The following is an 18,648-nucleotide window of genomic DNA, read 5'->3' as shown; positions in this document are numbered from 1 at the left end:
AGTGCCTTTGTGTATTAACTGAATGACATCACCGGCGAGATCACACTTCGCAGACCTCTTTACCACCAATCCAAGGATTTAGGCTTGATTCCCGGACGGACCATATAACGTGTCCGGCGATAGGTAATGCCATTATTTATATGGCCTTTCTCAATCTACTCGGTTCTAAGCCGGACAGTAGTTATTTACTTACATAATTATGTGCTTTTTGTACCGTTAAATCAGCTTATACAAAAAGGTCTGAGTAGGATAACTGCCAGTTGAACTGATATTGCTGTAAAACTCTGGAAAACTTCAAATATCATAATAAACAAATAAAACCAATCTTCATTTTGTGTCGTATGCAATTTTGATGCGAGATTTCGTTCAACATAGGTAACATATTAATTTTCGTCTGAAATGCAAAGGCACCCATTGACGCATCATTCCATATATACATACTTATCGTATCCGATCTGGGACAGTGTTCAATGCGTAACACATAGTATTTAATTTACCTTAAACAGTGGCAACTATTGTATCAGCTTAATTGTATTTAAGAATTAATTGGCCATAGAAATTCTAGTTCATCTCACGTAATAATATGTTAGTGTACAACAGCATTCTCGGCAGAAGTAACTTAATTAAGACTACTTATCCCAGACGCATGTTAAATCGTTAAGTGAAATAATTGATCCACTGTAATAATGTTATACAATATGCATGACATTATATACAACATAAAAGTACCAGCTGTTGAATGTAAACCGCCGTTCAAGCCCATTCATTGCTGTTTAAAGTACTTAAGTTTAATACATGCGAACGTGTATAATATTAAATATACATAATTTCAATTATTAAATAAGATACATGTAAGTAAGCTTAAATAAGGTAACCCTGTGTTTATGTTCTATAAAGTTCATTTTGCATATCGATGGTTTATACGGCATAATAATTTCAACAAAAAAAAGAAAAATGTCCAAGACAATGCATACTAAATGATTGATACAAACACATGTCTCGTTTAAAAAGGCTAAATCGAATATTCAACTTATGGTTATTAACAGTTTTCATCGCTGACACTTGAAGGAGATACGAGAATATCATATGTAGTTTAACGGTCTTAATACTAAAGTCGTTATTGAATGTGATGTACATGAGGTACTTCGATACTTTAATGAAGTGCTCTTCTAATCAAAGAAGTTGAATCGTATAGGCGTGAATTCCAATATCACGTTTACACGATAGCAAAGGTATTTTTACAACATCTACATTTCGTCTATTTGATCTTATCAAAAATAATAGCTACCTTCCTAGACTGAATGTTCGTAGTTTAAATAACTGTCAATATGTATGTGGATACATTTCCGATATGTTCCTTAAATACCGATTCAAATTATTTCTCAAACTGTAGACACGATAGCATTTGTTGTCTCTGCATATGTGTTTTTTTCACAATAATTAAATTTAAAAAATACCTAAAATACAATTGTGCAAGACACAGTTGTTCCTTTATAATATCAGTCAAACGTGTGGAAAGCAATCTCGTTTAATTGGAAAATCGCTGTTTCAACTTTGATGGCGATGCGCAAATTATTTAAGATATACTGTGCTTTGCTGTTGTAAGGTTAACACGTAAAAGTGTGAATACTTGCTAACGAGTGAATGTTTAACATGTATGTATGTGTTTTTATATTACAATCGATTGTGTCAATACATGGTCACTCGTCATATAAAAATAAAAGAAATATACACACATGAAAACATTTGAACGAGTACCTGATCATTAGTTAATTATAAAACGTTGTACTATCTGTTTGATTATTATACCGTGCTTATCAGAATAAATATTAATAAAAAAGGAATATTATTGCTTGCAATGCAAGCATAGTTACCATCAGACTACATTTCTCGCCGGTTAAGTTGAATGTAAATTAAGATGACTTTTGAACTGTGCATATTTATTTACCAACACTTCATAATCGTAAGAATATAAGAGAAATAGGTATCCTTAATAACCCCTACAATACCATGATCAACACATAGAAATAATATGTACACACATTGTAAGCAATGAGCTGCAACTTATGGTATTTTATTTTATATATTTTGCAGCAAACAATCCCATAAAACGCCTACATTATGGGAAACAAATATATTTAAATGTTCACAAAATCCCTAAAGCCTTTCCCAAACGACTAGCTTATCACAATAAATAAACTCGCTTGGATGCCGACGTCCGACGTTAACCTGCAGTAAGAAAACAATACAATAATGTCTAAACCAATGATGAGAACACCAAAAAAGCAGTCAGTACATAACCGGTGTCAAGACATTTGTTGATCATATAAAACGTCAAACAAAACAAGCAAATGTATGATTAATTATGTAAGATTTAAATTTCAACAGGCAACTAATTTTGATTATACGATAGGTTGTATACCGCTGTTGTATTTGCAGTTGGTAACACCAATACTTCTCCTGAACCGGTTTCATTAATATCAAACGATCTTAAGTATGATAATTATGATTTCGTGAATGTACCATTCTTTCAACAATCCCCTTCTTACATATGAAAGGGCGTGTCATGTAAAATATAACTAAAAACTAACAGTCGTTGTGTGTGTATTCTCCAAACAAATTGCAATGACCGTTGAAAAGTCGTGACCCAAGCTTTAATAAGACATGTGTCACCATAATGTTTCTTAATATATTCTGCCTGTGATTGATTTGCAGCAAGAGAAATATCACGTAATATTTATCAGTAGATGCAGAAAATGGAAAGTCATCATCTATCAAAAACTTAACTTAACTTATAATTTACCTATTTATAAATTTAAAGATAATGTAATGGCAGTAATAGCAATTGTCCAAAAGGAAAATAATTGTTATCAAAAAATCAAATCGCTTTGACGTTTACATTATATCATTTATATTGCATGATAAATGTAGGTGAACTTTTGTTGACGCTGGTCATTAAGAAACAGCTTTAGGTGCTGAGCTGATCATAATTCAGTAAAAGAGTTATTAATTGTAAAAGGTAAGCAGGGTTTTGAAGGGAGTCATGCTCATCATTTTCACCATAAGTACGATATACACAAAGGGGAGTGTTTGCTTCATGATTTATGAATATGTCTGAGCTTAGAATATAATTATTATTGCAATTGTAATCGTGTTCACAACAAAGGATGTACTTTTGAAAGTATAAGGAGCAAGAGGGCGGTCGTTGAAAATTAGAAAATTTGATTTATCCGTCATGTAAATAGTGTTTATTTAATACTTATTTAGAATCAAATATAATTTCTAAAAAAACACGATTCAGCATAATTGATATAATCATTAGAAATTTAATAACGACATATAGAGAATATTATTTTAGTTTTGGATGAATATCAAGTTTATCTTGCGAGGCTTAGAACCATAGTAGCGCGAGGCTTGCCGAGCATGATAAACTTGATCTTTATCCAAAACGCACATAAAATGATATTTTTCCTATTATTTCCCCCCTTTCGCCCTTTGTTCGTTAATAATTACCGAATATCGCATTTTTGACCATTGTGTTCTTCCGTAGTTGATAAACACAAAAAATACAATTGATGGAAAACCCCATCAGAGTAAAAAGTCCAGAATTAGCTTGAATTTGAGAAAATTGTGAAAAAAGGATTGTTTACGCAATAAAGTCCACAGTTTTCATCCAATCATTTCCCAACTTGCACAGTGTCTTTATCTAAATATTGAGTCAAACCCTATTGAAAATGAGCAATATCGGAGTTATAAGTCCAGAATTATCTCCCCTTGAATTTGAGAAAAAAATGAAAATCTTTAACATTTTGCCATAACTTTTGCAATTTTGAAGATAGCAATTTCATATTTGGCAAGTATGTGTATCTCATGAAGCTGCACATTTTGAATGGTAAAAGGTTATGGTCAAGGTCATCCGTCAATGTCTAAGGTAAAAAAAATGAGCGGCGCAGAAGGGGACATAGTGTTTCCGACAAACAGATTTCTTGTTTGTTTAAATATAAAGTTCTATCATTTTGAAACTTCAACGGATGTTTTATATAATCAAGGGTCAGAACCCCACTGAGAGTGAAGAAAATATGTCCAACTTATTGTTGAAAAGGAGCCATTTGAAGTTTAAATGTTACGTTTCTTCTTGTTTATGCGATAAATTTCCCATTTTGGGTCTGTTTAATTAAAACTTACTCAGATTGTTCATACTATCAAGGGCTTGAGCCCTATTGATTCCAGCCAGTAGAGCGATTCAGGCCCTCATGGGCCTCTTGTTAAAATACGTCCTTGTTGAACATCTCCAATGCGTTGTCTCAAGAACCACTGACTGTAGCAATCCTCTTTGGTGCGCGGCGCTAGGTAAAATAGATAATCATCTTATAAGAATCCATCTGGTCGCTTTGTAGAATAAGCCGTGTACATGGCGATTGGGTCACGAAGAGAATTTACCCCAAACACATTTGGGTTGAACTACCTGTAGTCGCCCAGATTCTCACCAGTGCGAGTATGTGTATGCCTCTAATGAAACTCTTAATAATACTTCACTCTCTGTAGTGGTCTGCAGCTTAACATCGTCTAATCTAAATAGGAGGTGTGCTATATGTTTTTGTTCATGTTTTTTATGAAAAATTAAATTTTTCTTATTGCTATTTTTAACACCAAACAAATAAATAAAATGCAATTAAAAATGCAGAAACAATGCCATGTTAATTGATCTGGCTTCCATAACTTAAATCGCTTTTTATAATTTTGACGGGCGCGCTTTTAAACAGTTCTGTCAGTACTATATCAACTGTCCGCTGGACTTTCTTTAGATACAAGTTTAATACTATTTTGTAAAATGTGTGAATAAATTAAGATTGAGTCATCAAATTTAAAATTAAAAAATTATTAACACTTATTTTGTCAATTTTGGCGACAATGGACTTTGGCGATGAACAGCGAAATGATAACCTGTTTCTGTAGGCTTTTCGTTTTTGCATTAAAGATTTAACGAGTCAGCGCAAAGTCTGTTCCGCAACCGGAAATATTGCTGTATGGAAAACGATGACGACGGAATTACCGATCCAAAGAGCTTATAAAGCCTCTCAATGAACACGGTTTATAGTCCGACCCATCCGGTTTAGTTAGAGAGAGGAGGAATCTTGCCAGATAGTGAATAACTGATCAACGGGAATGTGATGCATTTGCTTTGTTGCACCTTGTTGTGCAAGATATCTGCAACATTTCTTGATATCAGCAAAACAATGTGTTGCTGGGTTTTCATTGTCTTGGTAAGTGATCAATTTATTGACATGTTAAATGCTAACATCATTAAAATCATAGCCTTTTGAAGTTTCTTGCCTAATGGAATCATTATTCTGATCATTCTGAATTGATAATAATTTTGCATCCATTTGATTTTATGCCTATGGGTTCGCTCAAAATAATATTTTCTCATTACCTTTAAGAAAGAGGTCAAACACGTAGTTCTGTCTATAAATAGCAATTGGAAAAAAACGTGATCTTAAAATACCGATAGTATGAAGCTAAGTTTATATGATCGTTGCGAAACTATCGATTTTCAACTGATAATTTGATTAATCAACATTCGGAATCATTGTTTCCTTTATTGTTTATGGAGTACAATTGTTATTGAATTCACAAGTAGTAACATAAACGTATGTCTTGAATCCCCATTCGTCACGAAAACACTTGAAGAAATAGATACAATTTTATGAAATGCCTTTTCCATGTGGTGTGTTTTTATGACAACAATAACGGACTTGGCTTTTGATTAAAGTTTATTTATTTAAGGCTGCACAAGCAAACAAATTCAGTACAATAACAATTTGCTCTATATGTGATCCATTTCTTCTGTCATTAGTTCATGTCATTCCCTTGTCTGCATTGTTGTCACGAATTATACATTCATTTTCCGCCTGAATAAAACAACACGAATATGTTCGACAGTTGAATGTTGTTGAAATAAATATTTCATGAACAATATCGTCGAATGTAGATTGGAGCTAGTTAATACAAAGAACATTCACGAACTGTAAGTCATGTACTATACTTGTATTGCAAATAGTGTAAAAGCATATATAGTATTTATATTTGGTATATGTACACGTAATGTATATTTTGTTTAATCTGATTAAACAAATACATTATTATTCTGTACTTACCTGGGAAATATGGGTCTGGATCTTGATACCCATAACCTACAGACAAACACAACTTAGCTTTATGTGGGATTTATATTGGTTAACATGGGAAAACAGCTGTTAATAATATGCAATACTTTGATTGGCAATTATAGGATACTGTAAGAATAAAGTAAGTATAATAATATTAATTTGTTTTATAATGAAAATATTCGCCTGTACCCACAGGTTTAACCTGCGTTTAATATGTCTTATTATAATATTTTGTAAGCTTATATCAAATTGAAAAACAAAGAAAGCGTACAGGTAATTTTCCAAAGATTTCCGTCAACAATCTATTTTTGTTTTCGTTTCCTCTAAATCAACGTTTGCTTTTTTGTCAGTAATGTTATTATATTATGAAATGAAATCTTCTCTTATCTTGTTTTCATAGACATTTCTTAAAAATGCTTTACAATACTAAATCAGTGTGCTGAATATTACAACTTAACACTCTAACATAACTCTTTCCATGTACCACCGACAAACACGAACACGCTCACGCACGCAAAAACAACACTCGCACACATACATGGCATACACATAAACTCACATTATATTTATAAAGAACATATGGTAGCTTATCGATTGATAATGAGATTCAATACTTACAGAATTGATGGGATTTTCGTATGTTAAAACGTATGGTTTAAACGAAGAGTACAATACATTGTTATCAATTTATTTACTCGGAATAAGTTATTGCAACATGCGAAAACAGTTCGATAAAATGTGGGAAGCTCTGTATCTCTAACCGATTGTAATTGTTAACCTTTACATAATATGACCGATACGACTTGCAGTTGATTTTTTAAACATATCCTTGGACTACGGTTTAACGTCTGAATTACTGTTTGACCAATGCAGACATCAACAATACGTTCCTACTTAGTAGGTGCTATGTGCAATCATTACTTAATTCGTTTGGGGATAAATCAATATATTACTAATGACGATACCTTTTTTGCAACGCGGGCAGCACTCGCCAGGCGGTGTGTATTGCCCCTTAGGGCAGTAGATAGGTGGGCAATACACTTTGTAACATGGATCTTTTGGATATGGCTTTGGCGGAGGGTATCCCTTATACGTCTGACTAGACACCGTTACGTAAAGCGTCACGAGTAGCAGGAATGAGACGGCTGATAACATGGTTATACCTATAATGACTTGATAGCATTAACTTGTAGGTATCGACAAGTAATTTATCTTTAACCATATGATTAACGTTGTTTTAATGTACGTAGACTCATTTAAAAAAAGGTATATTTAGTCATGTATTCCAAATTTACAATAAAATCAGGGTGTCAAAACATCCTCATTGATGTTCCAAAATTACCGCCTCATAACCACATTATTCTAATATACACTATATTACTTGTTCAAATTTCTCAAATAATTAAAATAATTCAAAATAAATATGTGTAAAGTAATAACTCACCTTTGGTCGATTCTTCGTAGAATCTGAGCACACGATAATAAGGCTAGACACAAGGCGTTTATATACCTGCACGGAAAGAATTTAAAAAAATACTTTAGGCGATAATTGCCAAAATAATCTTGTTGGAGCATGTGTAATTATAATCCAGCGTGTAAGCGTTCACGCTTATTTTGACACACGCGGTGCATCTCCTTAAGTTGATGCTTTCGTTAAATCAAGTATGTTCAGATAATCCCTACTGTAGACATATTAATAGCTGATAACATAGATATATGCATGCATTACATACATTTTGATGTGTGCGCAATCTTGGTATATAAACACTCGTTTGAATGTCAAAGTAAAATACCAGTGCACATGTCAGCTTAAATCAGCGTCATCGCCTGACAGTCTTTTCATTGCAGGCAAGCAATCTGACATTCAAATTAATATTACTGTTGAAAAGTTACATTTACAAAACAATATTTGTAAGGTTGTTTAACTAAGTAAAGAATTAGTAAACTTCATATATGCATGTATAAATTTCAATCCCGTTTATCGAAAATCTAGGAGCTTTTCAAAAGTACGCGTTTCTTTATATGATGCATCATTCGGATCGACTATGCTAATCTCTAGTATTATGACTGATGGTATAAAGGGAATAACTGCGTACGGATATAATTTGTTTAAAGGATATGAGTGCTTCATTTTCAATCGTCACAATATTGCTTTTTTAAATTTGAACCATTTAAAAAGGCTCTTAAATCTTAACAAAAGCGCCGCATGATATATTTCACATTCTATTCAGTGTTAAGCGAACGGTGATTTCATTTACGTACACCTCTATATATAATATATATAACACCTAGGTATAAAGCAAATGTGCTTGATATAGTGCATAAATATACATATATATATATATATATATATATATATATATATATATATATATATATATATATATATATATATATATATATATATATATATATTTCAATGTGGTTAACACTTAACATGTTACATTTCTTTATTTTTAATCCCAAGTTAACTTCAGTAATCACATACATACAACGAATGATTTGTCGTTTCTGTTACACATCAACATAAGTATTGTTTCATGCGCATATACAGACTTGGTCTGCATATCCAATTGGTAAAATAATATATTTAAAGTCTTCACAGATGACTTGCTAGAATGCCCGTTTGGTTATTGGTTTGTCTTTGATGTCTTTATGAAACATATAATTGACGTGGTCTGATTTACCTCAAACACTACCTTTTCCCATCGATATTCCATTGAAGTCGACAATTCCTTGTCAACGAAAATGTATACTCATGATATATAAAGTGGTACAACTCGAATAATGTTCTCTAAAGTAAAGCGTCTGCTGCGACAGCATGAAATAATCTAAATGTATTAACTGCATTCAACATAGTTATTCTATTAACATATAACACCCTAAAATCAGAGGTTTTCAACTAGATGGCTATAATTTCAATGACAGCAAGTGTCAAATATTTTTCGTTTTAGATTGCACAATTATAGTAAGAAAACACTATGACAAAACTCAATGAATAAGACATGCGTCCTTACGACATGTATGCATCCACAATATATGTGTGTTTCATAATTCAGCGTAAGCAAAACACAAGCTGCTGATGGCACAATTTGAGGTTTGACATTAAAGTCTGACATTGACTTTTGAGATGATTACATGCAACATGTTTTTTTATCATGTTAGGCATGTGGGGTTAATTGTTTTATAAATATAACAACGAAATAAAATGTGGCCCCATGTATAAAATGTTTAATATTTAAATATATATTCGATTTATAAGAATAATACTAACCTCTGAGGTAGGAAGAATATGTTGGTATATACCATTCGAAGTCCTCATGGATGTCATAATGTAATACATATCTTACAATAACACGATTTAGGACAAAGTTAATGTCAAACAAATCTATTTTATGGCCAACCTTGATCTATAAGGCGTGATCTTGAAATATACCTTACGTATAACATTCTTATTAGAACATTCGCATATTGTGATATTGATAACAGAAAATACAATTACAGCAGCTGACATTCTAGTAAAAGAATTATAACCCATCACCAATACAATATAATAGAAAAACAAATGTATGCAAGATTTGAATACAAATATGTATTCACAAAATAACTTAGGGTTTAACTAAGTCTGTTTAAAGTGTGACATTGTGTGGGTTGTGTCGTTGTATGGAGTTATCGTGCACACAACTCTGACAAATATAGTTTTTAATATGAGGCAAGACAATACTAAAAAAACAAAATGATGAACGAATAATTAAAGAAAATGAGGTTCCTATACAACTGAAATCAATTGAAAGCCTTTAGCTCATCATAATATATTTGATTCCATAAAGTGACACTAATTAGCACATTCATTCAATATTAAATCAAACTCGTGCGTTTAGCCCAAACTATTCAAAAACAGTTAAAAATTATTAAAATAGAAAAAAACGATATAATTAATAAATATTCTACCCGTAAGTTAACTGATTATAAACCCAACATTTTTGTTACTTATGAATAGTGTACTATGTCATTGAAATGCAGCGTTGTGTTCCGATACTAGCGGAAAGCGGAAAAATATGCACTGCGTGCAATAACGCCTGAATAGTCCATACTATTTAATGTAACGAACATAAAGACAATCTGTGTATACGTGTTCAGATATAAGCTGAACATTATGACACTCCCACATCTGTTTCTAATTACTTGTTAATGCTGCACGGTGCATTTCAAATGCACATTTTCGACGCAGATTTACACAACTAATAAAAGCATATATTTTTTCAAAAATAGACCAAATCTCATTCCCGGCAGGTATATAAACGTCTGCATACAGGCGTTAATATCGAGCTCTCAAATTGTCAAAGCAACGGCCAAGGTTAGTGTTTTTTAACAATATTCTTGTGATATGCTAACATGATATTGTTATTTGTTGTTTAACTTTGCTTAAACGTCATTAACTAGTATAATTTATTTTTGAAATAACAGATACAACTCCATTGTAATACATTGTATAATATATACACGTGTATCATATATACGCATTGTTAAAATGTGCAAGTAAAGCATTATTATGATACAGATTTGAAAGCAACGACAATGAATTGCTTTTAAACGTTACCGCTACACAGTCACTAGTTTCGAAAAATTATTGATGACTTTGACAAGTTCATTGACTATGCACCAGTTATAAATCAAATAAAACGGTATTGCAGATATAAGTGTCACAAAGATTCGCTATATTTAAACGTGTATTTAAGTTAACGCTATAAAGTGACCTTTTATTTCATTGAAGGAAACATGCCGTGAGGCGTTGATTTTAATTTTCAATCTAACGTTCATTAAATTGAGTGTATTAAATCACTATCATTGTAGAACACCGAATTCGTATGTCATTTTATACTTTGCTTTCATCACTGATTAATCACTTAAATCACTGATTTGATAACAGCAGAATGCATTAAAATACATGGATTAAAACAACATTAACAAACATTCTCGTCTGGGGAGAAAAACCGCCCCGCACGCACCACATCCTGTCGTCCACATCAGCGTCCTCAATGTTCATGAGCTTCTAACGTTCCAGTAAAATGAATTTTACTCGCATTATATACACAACAGTCCCGGATGAATAAGTATATGTAAAGTCGTTGAACAGGGTTTGATTAAGTGAAACAAATCACAGCTATTAACTAAAAAAACTGCGCCTTGCAACAAATTAAATGTAAGGCCTTGTCATGGAGTTTCCGAAATCAGGTACGGTCCGAAAATGTTCAAGAACATATAATTTAAACGTGCCTGAAATGGATTGTTATACTTAAAATGTGACAATATACAACGCGACAACGGTTGAATATAAACAAAAATAATATACATGCAATAGAATTATTAAATTTATATGGAAAATATGAATGCATTTCAGATATTTATTACGTGTAACCAGTTTTCGTCCAGCTAAATACTTGCGAATGCAGTAACGCATGGGTCTAACAATGCAAATAATAAGTATAAGCGATACATTTGTTTCGATCATTGGTGCTTTCGCAAAAAATATTGAATTAGATAAATAGGTCACTTGTAAACATAACATAATGGCTGGAGGAAAGACTGTTCTTTTTTTTCTTTATCCGCTAAGATATCACTGGCCAATACCTAACTTGTATTTTACCTATCACCACAGTTAATACGATGTTCTCAGCTGTAACACTTGTGCTGCTCGTGTCATGCTGCGGTGCGGCGTTAAGTAGCTGGATCCCATACGGGGATGGTAACCCATATCCTCCTTATTCTAAGCCAGGTAATGATATCAACAATATGTGTGCGATTGCTAACGGATAACATGCCGCTGTAATCTAAAAAGAAACTGGTTTGTTGTGATGTTGAAATTTAAATACAGATATGAGGGCAATATTAAATTATATGAAGACACGCAAAACATGCAGACCTAAGTAAGTAGTCCATAAGTATGTTTATACAAAAAACTGGAATGGGCGTCTTATTGATCAGTTAAAAGATATTTTAATTTTTCTTGGTAAGACAAAACGATTTCAAATAGCTTCGTTAGAGATAACAGTTTTTGTTTTAACTGGAAATTTCGAAATATAATACTAGTAAATGTTGATTGTTTTAATGTCGTTTGTAATAATGATACAATTGGAGTACATGTTATAATTTTCTTAATTCAATGATCAATCAAGACTACTTTTTGATGAATGCATGAATTGGAAAAGATGTCGATTACCTAATAGGTATTTATATATTGGCTTTATTATACTAGCATTAAGCTTGTCATTAAATAACACCATTGTTTCGGTTGATTTCATGGCATATATCCGTTATTGTAGTTTAAGCATATGCTCAATAATTCCAAACAAAACAGTATACCATTTTTAAAAAGCTCTTTACTCATATTAAGCATTATTTATCCAAAATTTAAAGAAGTGTGTTTATTTGTTTAGGATCCTATCCCGGACCTTGTAAGTATTCCAGTTGTTCTTCTTTCTTACATTTAATGCATTTATATAATCTTTATTTCAATTGCAATTCCATGTTTTATCTCATGTCGTACACTAATTTAATATCTAGAAATAATAAACTAGCAACACGGAATATGATTTTATGTTGTAACTTAAAAAAACTTTCAGGGGGTTGGCAAGGGAATGACGTCGGCTCGCAAGGTAATGCCTTGCGCGGGTTCGGGAATGCCGTTGGATCACAAGGCAACGATGTGAGCGGCTATGGGAATAACGTGGGCTGGCAATGGAACGAAGTTGACGGGATAGGGAATTACGTTGGCTGGCAAGGGAATTCAGTGAATTAAGTACAAAATAAGAAGATCGCTTTAAGGAACGACTAGACACGAAAATGTTTACCTGTGTTGACAATACTTAATAAATATTATTCAGCCACAAGGGCCTTTGTTATGTCTTGCATTTGGTGTAATGACCATTTATTCAGAAAATTGATGTACCCTATATTAAGTAAACCGATTCTTGTATTGTATTTACAATGTGAAAACAGAAGTGCGTTTATGCTGCGCCATATGCATTCAATAATTTTACTAAATCGCTGATTATAGAAACACTGACTTTGGACCAGTTTGACTCTGCCTCGTTTAGGCGATCTTATTTTAAGACTTATGAATACTGAGTTTTTATATGAACAGTGCTTTACGTGTGCTTTACAATTTCGTGCTTGTATCAAAAATTAATTACTGCACTCAATCAACAGTATTTGTTATTGTGAAGTCTGGTAAAAAAAGTTCTACATTATTGGAGTTAAATCACCCGCAGAGATTTGTGTCGTAACGAAAGTCATTCTTAAAGAAAATGTGCAATTCTAAATGAATCATCTTTTGAAGATTGTAATGAATCTTAATATAATGGTAGATCATCTGCATAAGCTGATACGAAAATTGCCATGCAGCATTTTCGGCCTTTTTTCAGAAAATATATAACGCACAATAACGTGAGTGTGTGTACATAAGACGCGCAATACAACATCATATGATATCACATTCATAGCCGGCATAAAGGAGATATATCGAAAGGAGAATCCCACATGTATTTGCTTTTGTTGAACGCAGTAAACATACGTAAAGACAATAAAATCAGCATATCAATTGTCTTTCCTATGCATGCATGTACATGTTCGTCGATTCTGAATCTGCTCGTTATATGTTTCATTCGTCTTTGCATAAAACCAGCGACCGTAGAGTTGAATATTTCGAATTTCTGAAGCGTTTGCCTACACAAAAGTTAACGGAAAGGATAAGATCCGTATATATTGTATTAATAATATTTAAGTCACTGAGTTTATGAAAATGCTAGATTACCATATACAGAGCGCTATACCACAAATCCGAGGATTCCCGGACGGACCACAACACGTGTGCGGCGATAGTTAATGTCATGGTGTATAATGCCTCCACTCTGATTAAGCAGGGCGGTCGCTATTTACTGACATACGTATGATCGCTTAATACCGATTAATAAGCTATCAAAGATGTGTGGGTAGTATAACTGCTAAATTTACTGATGTTACTATACACTTGTGCAAAGCGGCAAATATCTTAATAAACAAATATAACCTACGACGTTACTTTGCTTAATTTCACTCAACGTATTGCGATTTAATTTTCAAAGCATAATGTTTCTTTAAAATGGCATTTTACAAATTGAATTTTCCACCCATCATTGTATGGATATGTTTTGAGGCGTGTTCGCAAATTAAAATATATTAAAGCAAATGTATATATTAAACTTTTCAATTTAATTAACTCATTTTTAACGGCCACCGGAAAAACTTTGCGAAACCGAAATTTCGCAAACGTAAGTACCCTTTTTCTTAAAGATTTGCTACTTTGAGACATAGTATGCGATAAAAGTCTTATCGTTGATTAATAATTGGTTATTTTCACTCAAAAAACGCGTTTTCTTCACTATGAAATTTATAAGCAAAGTTGGGGTTCCCATGGGATTTTTGCATTTTCCCATGGGATTTTCGATTTTCCCATGGGATTTTTTGTCCCATGGGATTTTTTTTCTCCCATAATTTGCAAATGGGAGAAAAATCCCATGGGATTTTGAACATTTTAAAAAACGTGTTTTATTTGCGTTTGCAAGTATTTTAACGTTATTTAAGGACTGTATATTGGTTTTATGCCAATTATATATAAAAATATTTAGTAATAAAAAAATCCCATTTTAAAATGGGAGAAAAAAATCCCATGGGATTTTTTTCTTATTTTGGGAGATTTATTCATGAAACTTTCAGAAACATCATATTTTATGAAATGATGAACAACTACGATATTTTAATGCGTTTAGTCGTGTTTAAAAAAAAAAGCCCATGGGATTTGATTTTTAAATCCCATGGGATTTTTTTTTCCCATGGGATTTTTTCTCCCATGGGATTTTTTCTCCCATGGGATTTTTTTCCAATGGGATTTTTCAGTTTCGTAAGCCGATTAAGTTTCTTAATGCGAAAAACAACAATAAAGGAAATAATAATTATAATTTTGAATAATAAATTGAATAATATAAATAACATGAATATTTTTAAAATGAGTTACAATTAAAGGTTTATGCTAGTAGAACTTATCATTTCTTGTTCGAGCAGATGGTTGAGTCCAATTGGTGAGTATGCCAGCTTAGAACCAGTATAAATGCATCGCAGACAGACAACGCTGTCATACTGTACACACCGCTGAGTAACAATCTTTATTGCATTTCATTTTGCAACAGAAAATGAACTCCGTAGTATAATTGATCTTATATATGCCCTCTGCTTTTGAAAGCGTGCAACACATTAACATAACAATAAGTCCATGCCAAAAACTATGTGCAAATTCCATTCAAAGCTATATACACATTATAAAGGTCAGATGACCCGCGTCATGCGAAAATGGGTCTTATGTCATATGCGGCCGAAGTTGGTCCATCCTAGCTTGTCCAACCGCGCAGTCTGGTCAGGTACTACTCTGACTGATATATAAAGTCAAGCCATGATTCGTGGTCTCATATCCAAACTCGGTAGCTCCTGTGCGAAACTTTCACCGGAAACGACGGCACCGAGACGGGCGCTCGAACTTTGCGGATGCGCGTTATATGTTATATATAATAGCGCGATGTGTTTTTTCTTGCCTCAAATTAGTAAGCCCAATCAGCGTTTTATTGTGTTCTTTGCTTCTACTATTAACAAGAACTTCAACTGATACGAACATGAATTTTATTTTAATATGTTTATTTAATGCTCGGAAAACTCATTGTATATTTAGACTACTACTTATAAAACAAAGTCGGGTTTTCAACATCTGTTTTCGGCATAAAAATTGTTATTCCAAACCAGATTTTACGCACTTTACTGTACAAAATGCCGTTAGGGCCACCGTGGTTACTGATTACAATCCAGAGGGCGAGAATGCGAGAACGCGAAAGTACGATGACGACAGTGCGACAATACGATGGCGACAATGCGTTCGTACGATTGCGAAAACGCGCTAGTACGATGACGACAATGCGACAGTGCGACAATACAATGGCGGCAGTGCGATAGTACGGGGGCGACAATGCGATAGTCATATCGTACTGTCGCCGTGGTATCATCGCAATGTCGCCATCGTATTGTCGCACTGTCGCCATCGCATTTTCGAATTGCCGCCATCATACTATCGCGTTATCGCATTGGCACCATCGTACTATCGCACTGTCGGCTATCGCCATCGTATTGTCGCACTGTCGTCATCGTATTTTCGCACTGTCGTCATCGTATTATCGCACTATCGAACTGTAGTATTGTCGCCATCGTACTATCTCACTGTCGCCATCGTATTGTCGCACTGTCGTCATCGCACTGTCTGATTGTCGTCATCGTATTATCGCGTTCTCGCATTGTCGCCATCGTACTATCGCATTGTCGCCATCGTATTGTCACCCTGTCATCATCGTATTGTCACATTGTCGCCATCGTGCTATCGCGTTCTCGCCCTCTGGATTTTAATGTGTAACCACGATGGCACTAACGGTATTCCGTAATACTGCTAAAGCACAGTATGATTAGGTCACTCCCAATGCTCAAATCTCTATGTCTATTTTAGTAACAACACATGTCTATGGAAGGATATTTAGGTAAAAGTTACATAATTCGTGGTGAATATTTACATTATGACTGATGCTTATTCTAATTTGCTTTATGACAATTCCAACATGCTTATTGTCTATTCGTTTATACTTGATGATTGCTGCAACATTACATCATTCATGAATAATATTTACATTATGCGTGATGTTTATTCTAACATGCTTCATGACAGTTCCAACATGCTTGTTCTCTATCGGTTATACTTGATGATTGTTTCAACATGCTTGGTGACTATCCAATGTTTGTGTGTTCATTATTCCTGAAACCAGTCATAATCGGTTTTGCCACTAAGCGTCATTAACAACGGCAGTTAGCAACAGGCAGTAAGCAGAATGCAAGTTACTAAATTATGACATCAGGTGGCGCGCGTTTATTTTCCTTATGTTGAATAAATTACTTTTCGGAAAAAAAAGCGAAAACATCCGAATCATTGTGACTAGTAAACTGAATAAGCTGAATTAGTTCCCTTCGTTATATAATCTCCATTAAACTAAATACGTTCATTATTGCCATGAAGACCAGTAAGTTTACACAATGAATTGACTGCCGTGAATGTTTTTGATATTTGTAAGATGCAATTGGCACTCAAGAAATTATACATGTATTTTATTCAGAACATAACGGGGCTGATGTGTTGGAATTGTGGCCCTTCCCTAGTCCAAATAATTACAGTAGACGTAATCTACCGATGTGCATTGCATATCGACATCATATTTATAAAGTAGCCCAAACCCCCATTGCCACAGACCTGTGCGTGAAACTTTCAGATTTCTCTAGTCTATTTACCATGCTATAATTACAATTTCTATAAACACATATTTATCATTTTATGACAATATAATGTCTGTGGTATACAGAGAAACCTGAAAGTTACAAGTACTCGTGTCTAGTACTGTACAACTATTGTACTCCTCGTTGAGAAAACAACTACTTCATCTACATGTATTAAAATATCATAAAACATAATTTTCAATCAAGTTGGAAAAAATCAATAAATAAATGTCATATAAACAGGTTTGTCATGAACGTTGACGTCGCTCTTGGTTACCAGAAAAATTCCCACGCACGGATTTCAACCGTCATTGTTTACAATCAATTAAGTGCATAAGTACTTGAATTTGTATAGTGTTTTTTAAAAGTGTCCAGCTACAGGTGGTTAGCGTGTGGCTATAATACTAGTTAGTGAAAACATATTTTGGAATGATAAGTAATCATATTATAACGAAAAATCAACTTTTCTTAAAAAAAATAAGTTAAATATATAATCAACAAGGTATCCAACTCGAAATCATCCGAAAACGGGATGCATCGTTTTAAACAGCCATTACTTCATCAATTCTGCAGCGATTTTCACGATCTTGGTCTTATTCAACGCAGAAATAAATTTCCTTTCTGTAAATGTATATGTCTTGCAATATTTTTACAAATACTGGGTCAACTTTTAAAAAATAACACGATACACAACTCGCGTGACCCAGCTGTGATCGATCAGACAGTATTCATGACTGAAATCTTCACGGGGAAATGGGCATTTTCCCTGCAAAGTTCACGAACCTCGATACCATTATTCAATAAAACGTATGAAAAAACATTCTTACCGTGCTTGCCGTAGAATTATGCATCAAAATTAACTGTCCAGCGCATTTTCAAACCTTTGTTTACATACATTTCAACCAACTGACATTTTAAACACAAGAGTGATTTCATTGCTCCAATGCGGAGTTGTGTCTTTACAACTGGAGATTTCATTCATAAATACGGTCTGATCGATAACAACTGGGTCAAGCGAATTATGTATAGCTTTATTTCTTAAAATTTCACCCAGCATGTGTAGAAATATAACAATATATATATATAC

The 18,648-nt window shown here is 33.5% G+C and overlaps 1 protein-coding gene and 1 long non-coding RNA gene across 2 annotated transcripts; one reads left to right on the top strand and one right to left on the bottom strand.

Moving 5' to 3' along the window:
• Positions 1–5,761: 5,761 nt before the first annotated feature.
• LOC127841211 (uncharacterized) lies at positions 5,762–7,884 on the bottom strand. The gene is made up of 4 exons (XR_008030764.1): positions 7,615–7,884; positions 7,136–7,333; positions 6,159–6,194; positions 5,762–5,912 (listed from the first exon to the last, which is right to left on the bottom strand). It is a non-coding gene; the product is annotated as an uncharacterized LOC127841211 (long non-coding RNA).
• Positions 7,885–10,459: 2,575 nt separating this feature from the next.
• On the top strand, positions 10,460–13,051 carry LOC127841210 (shematrin-like protein 2). The gene is made up of 4 exons (XM_052369876.1): positions 10,460–10,527; positions 11,830–11,946; positions 12,608–12,625; positions 12,794–13,051. Exons 2-4 carry the CDS (start codon positions 11,838–11,840, stop codon positions 12,967–12,969), a joined length of 303 nt encoding a protein of 100 aa, XP_052225836.1. The 5' UTR covers positions 10,460–10,527; positions 11,830–11,837; the 3' UTR covers positions 12,970–13,051.
• Positions 13,052–18,648: the final 5,597 nt, after the last annotated feature.

The sequence above is a fragment of the Dreissena polymorpha genome, chromosome 8, assembly GCF_020536995.1.
Source record: "Dreissena polymorpha isolate Duluth1 chromosome 8, UMN_Dpol_1.0, whole genome shotgun sequence".
Taxonomy (NCBI): domain Eukaryota; kingdom Metazoa; phylum Mollusca; class Bivalvia; order Myida; family Dreissenidae; genus Dreissena; species Dreissena polymorpha.
Note: the sequence above shows the minus strand (reverse complement) of the source record. Positions and strands in the feature narration are given on the sequence as shown.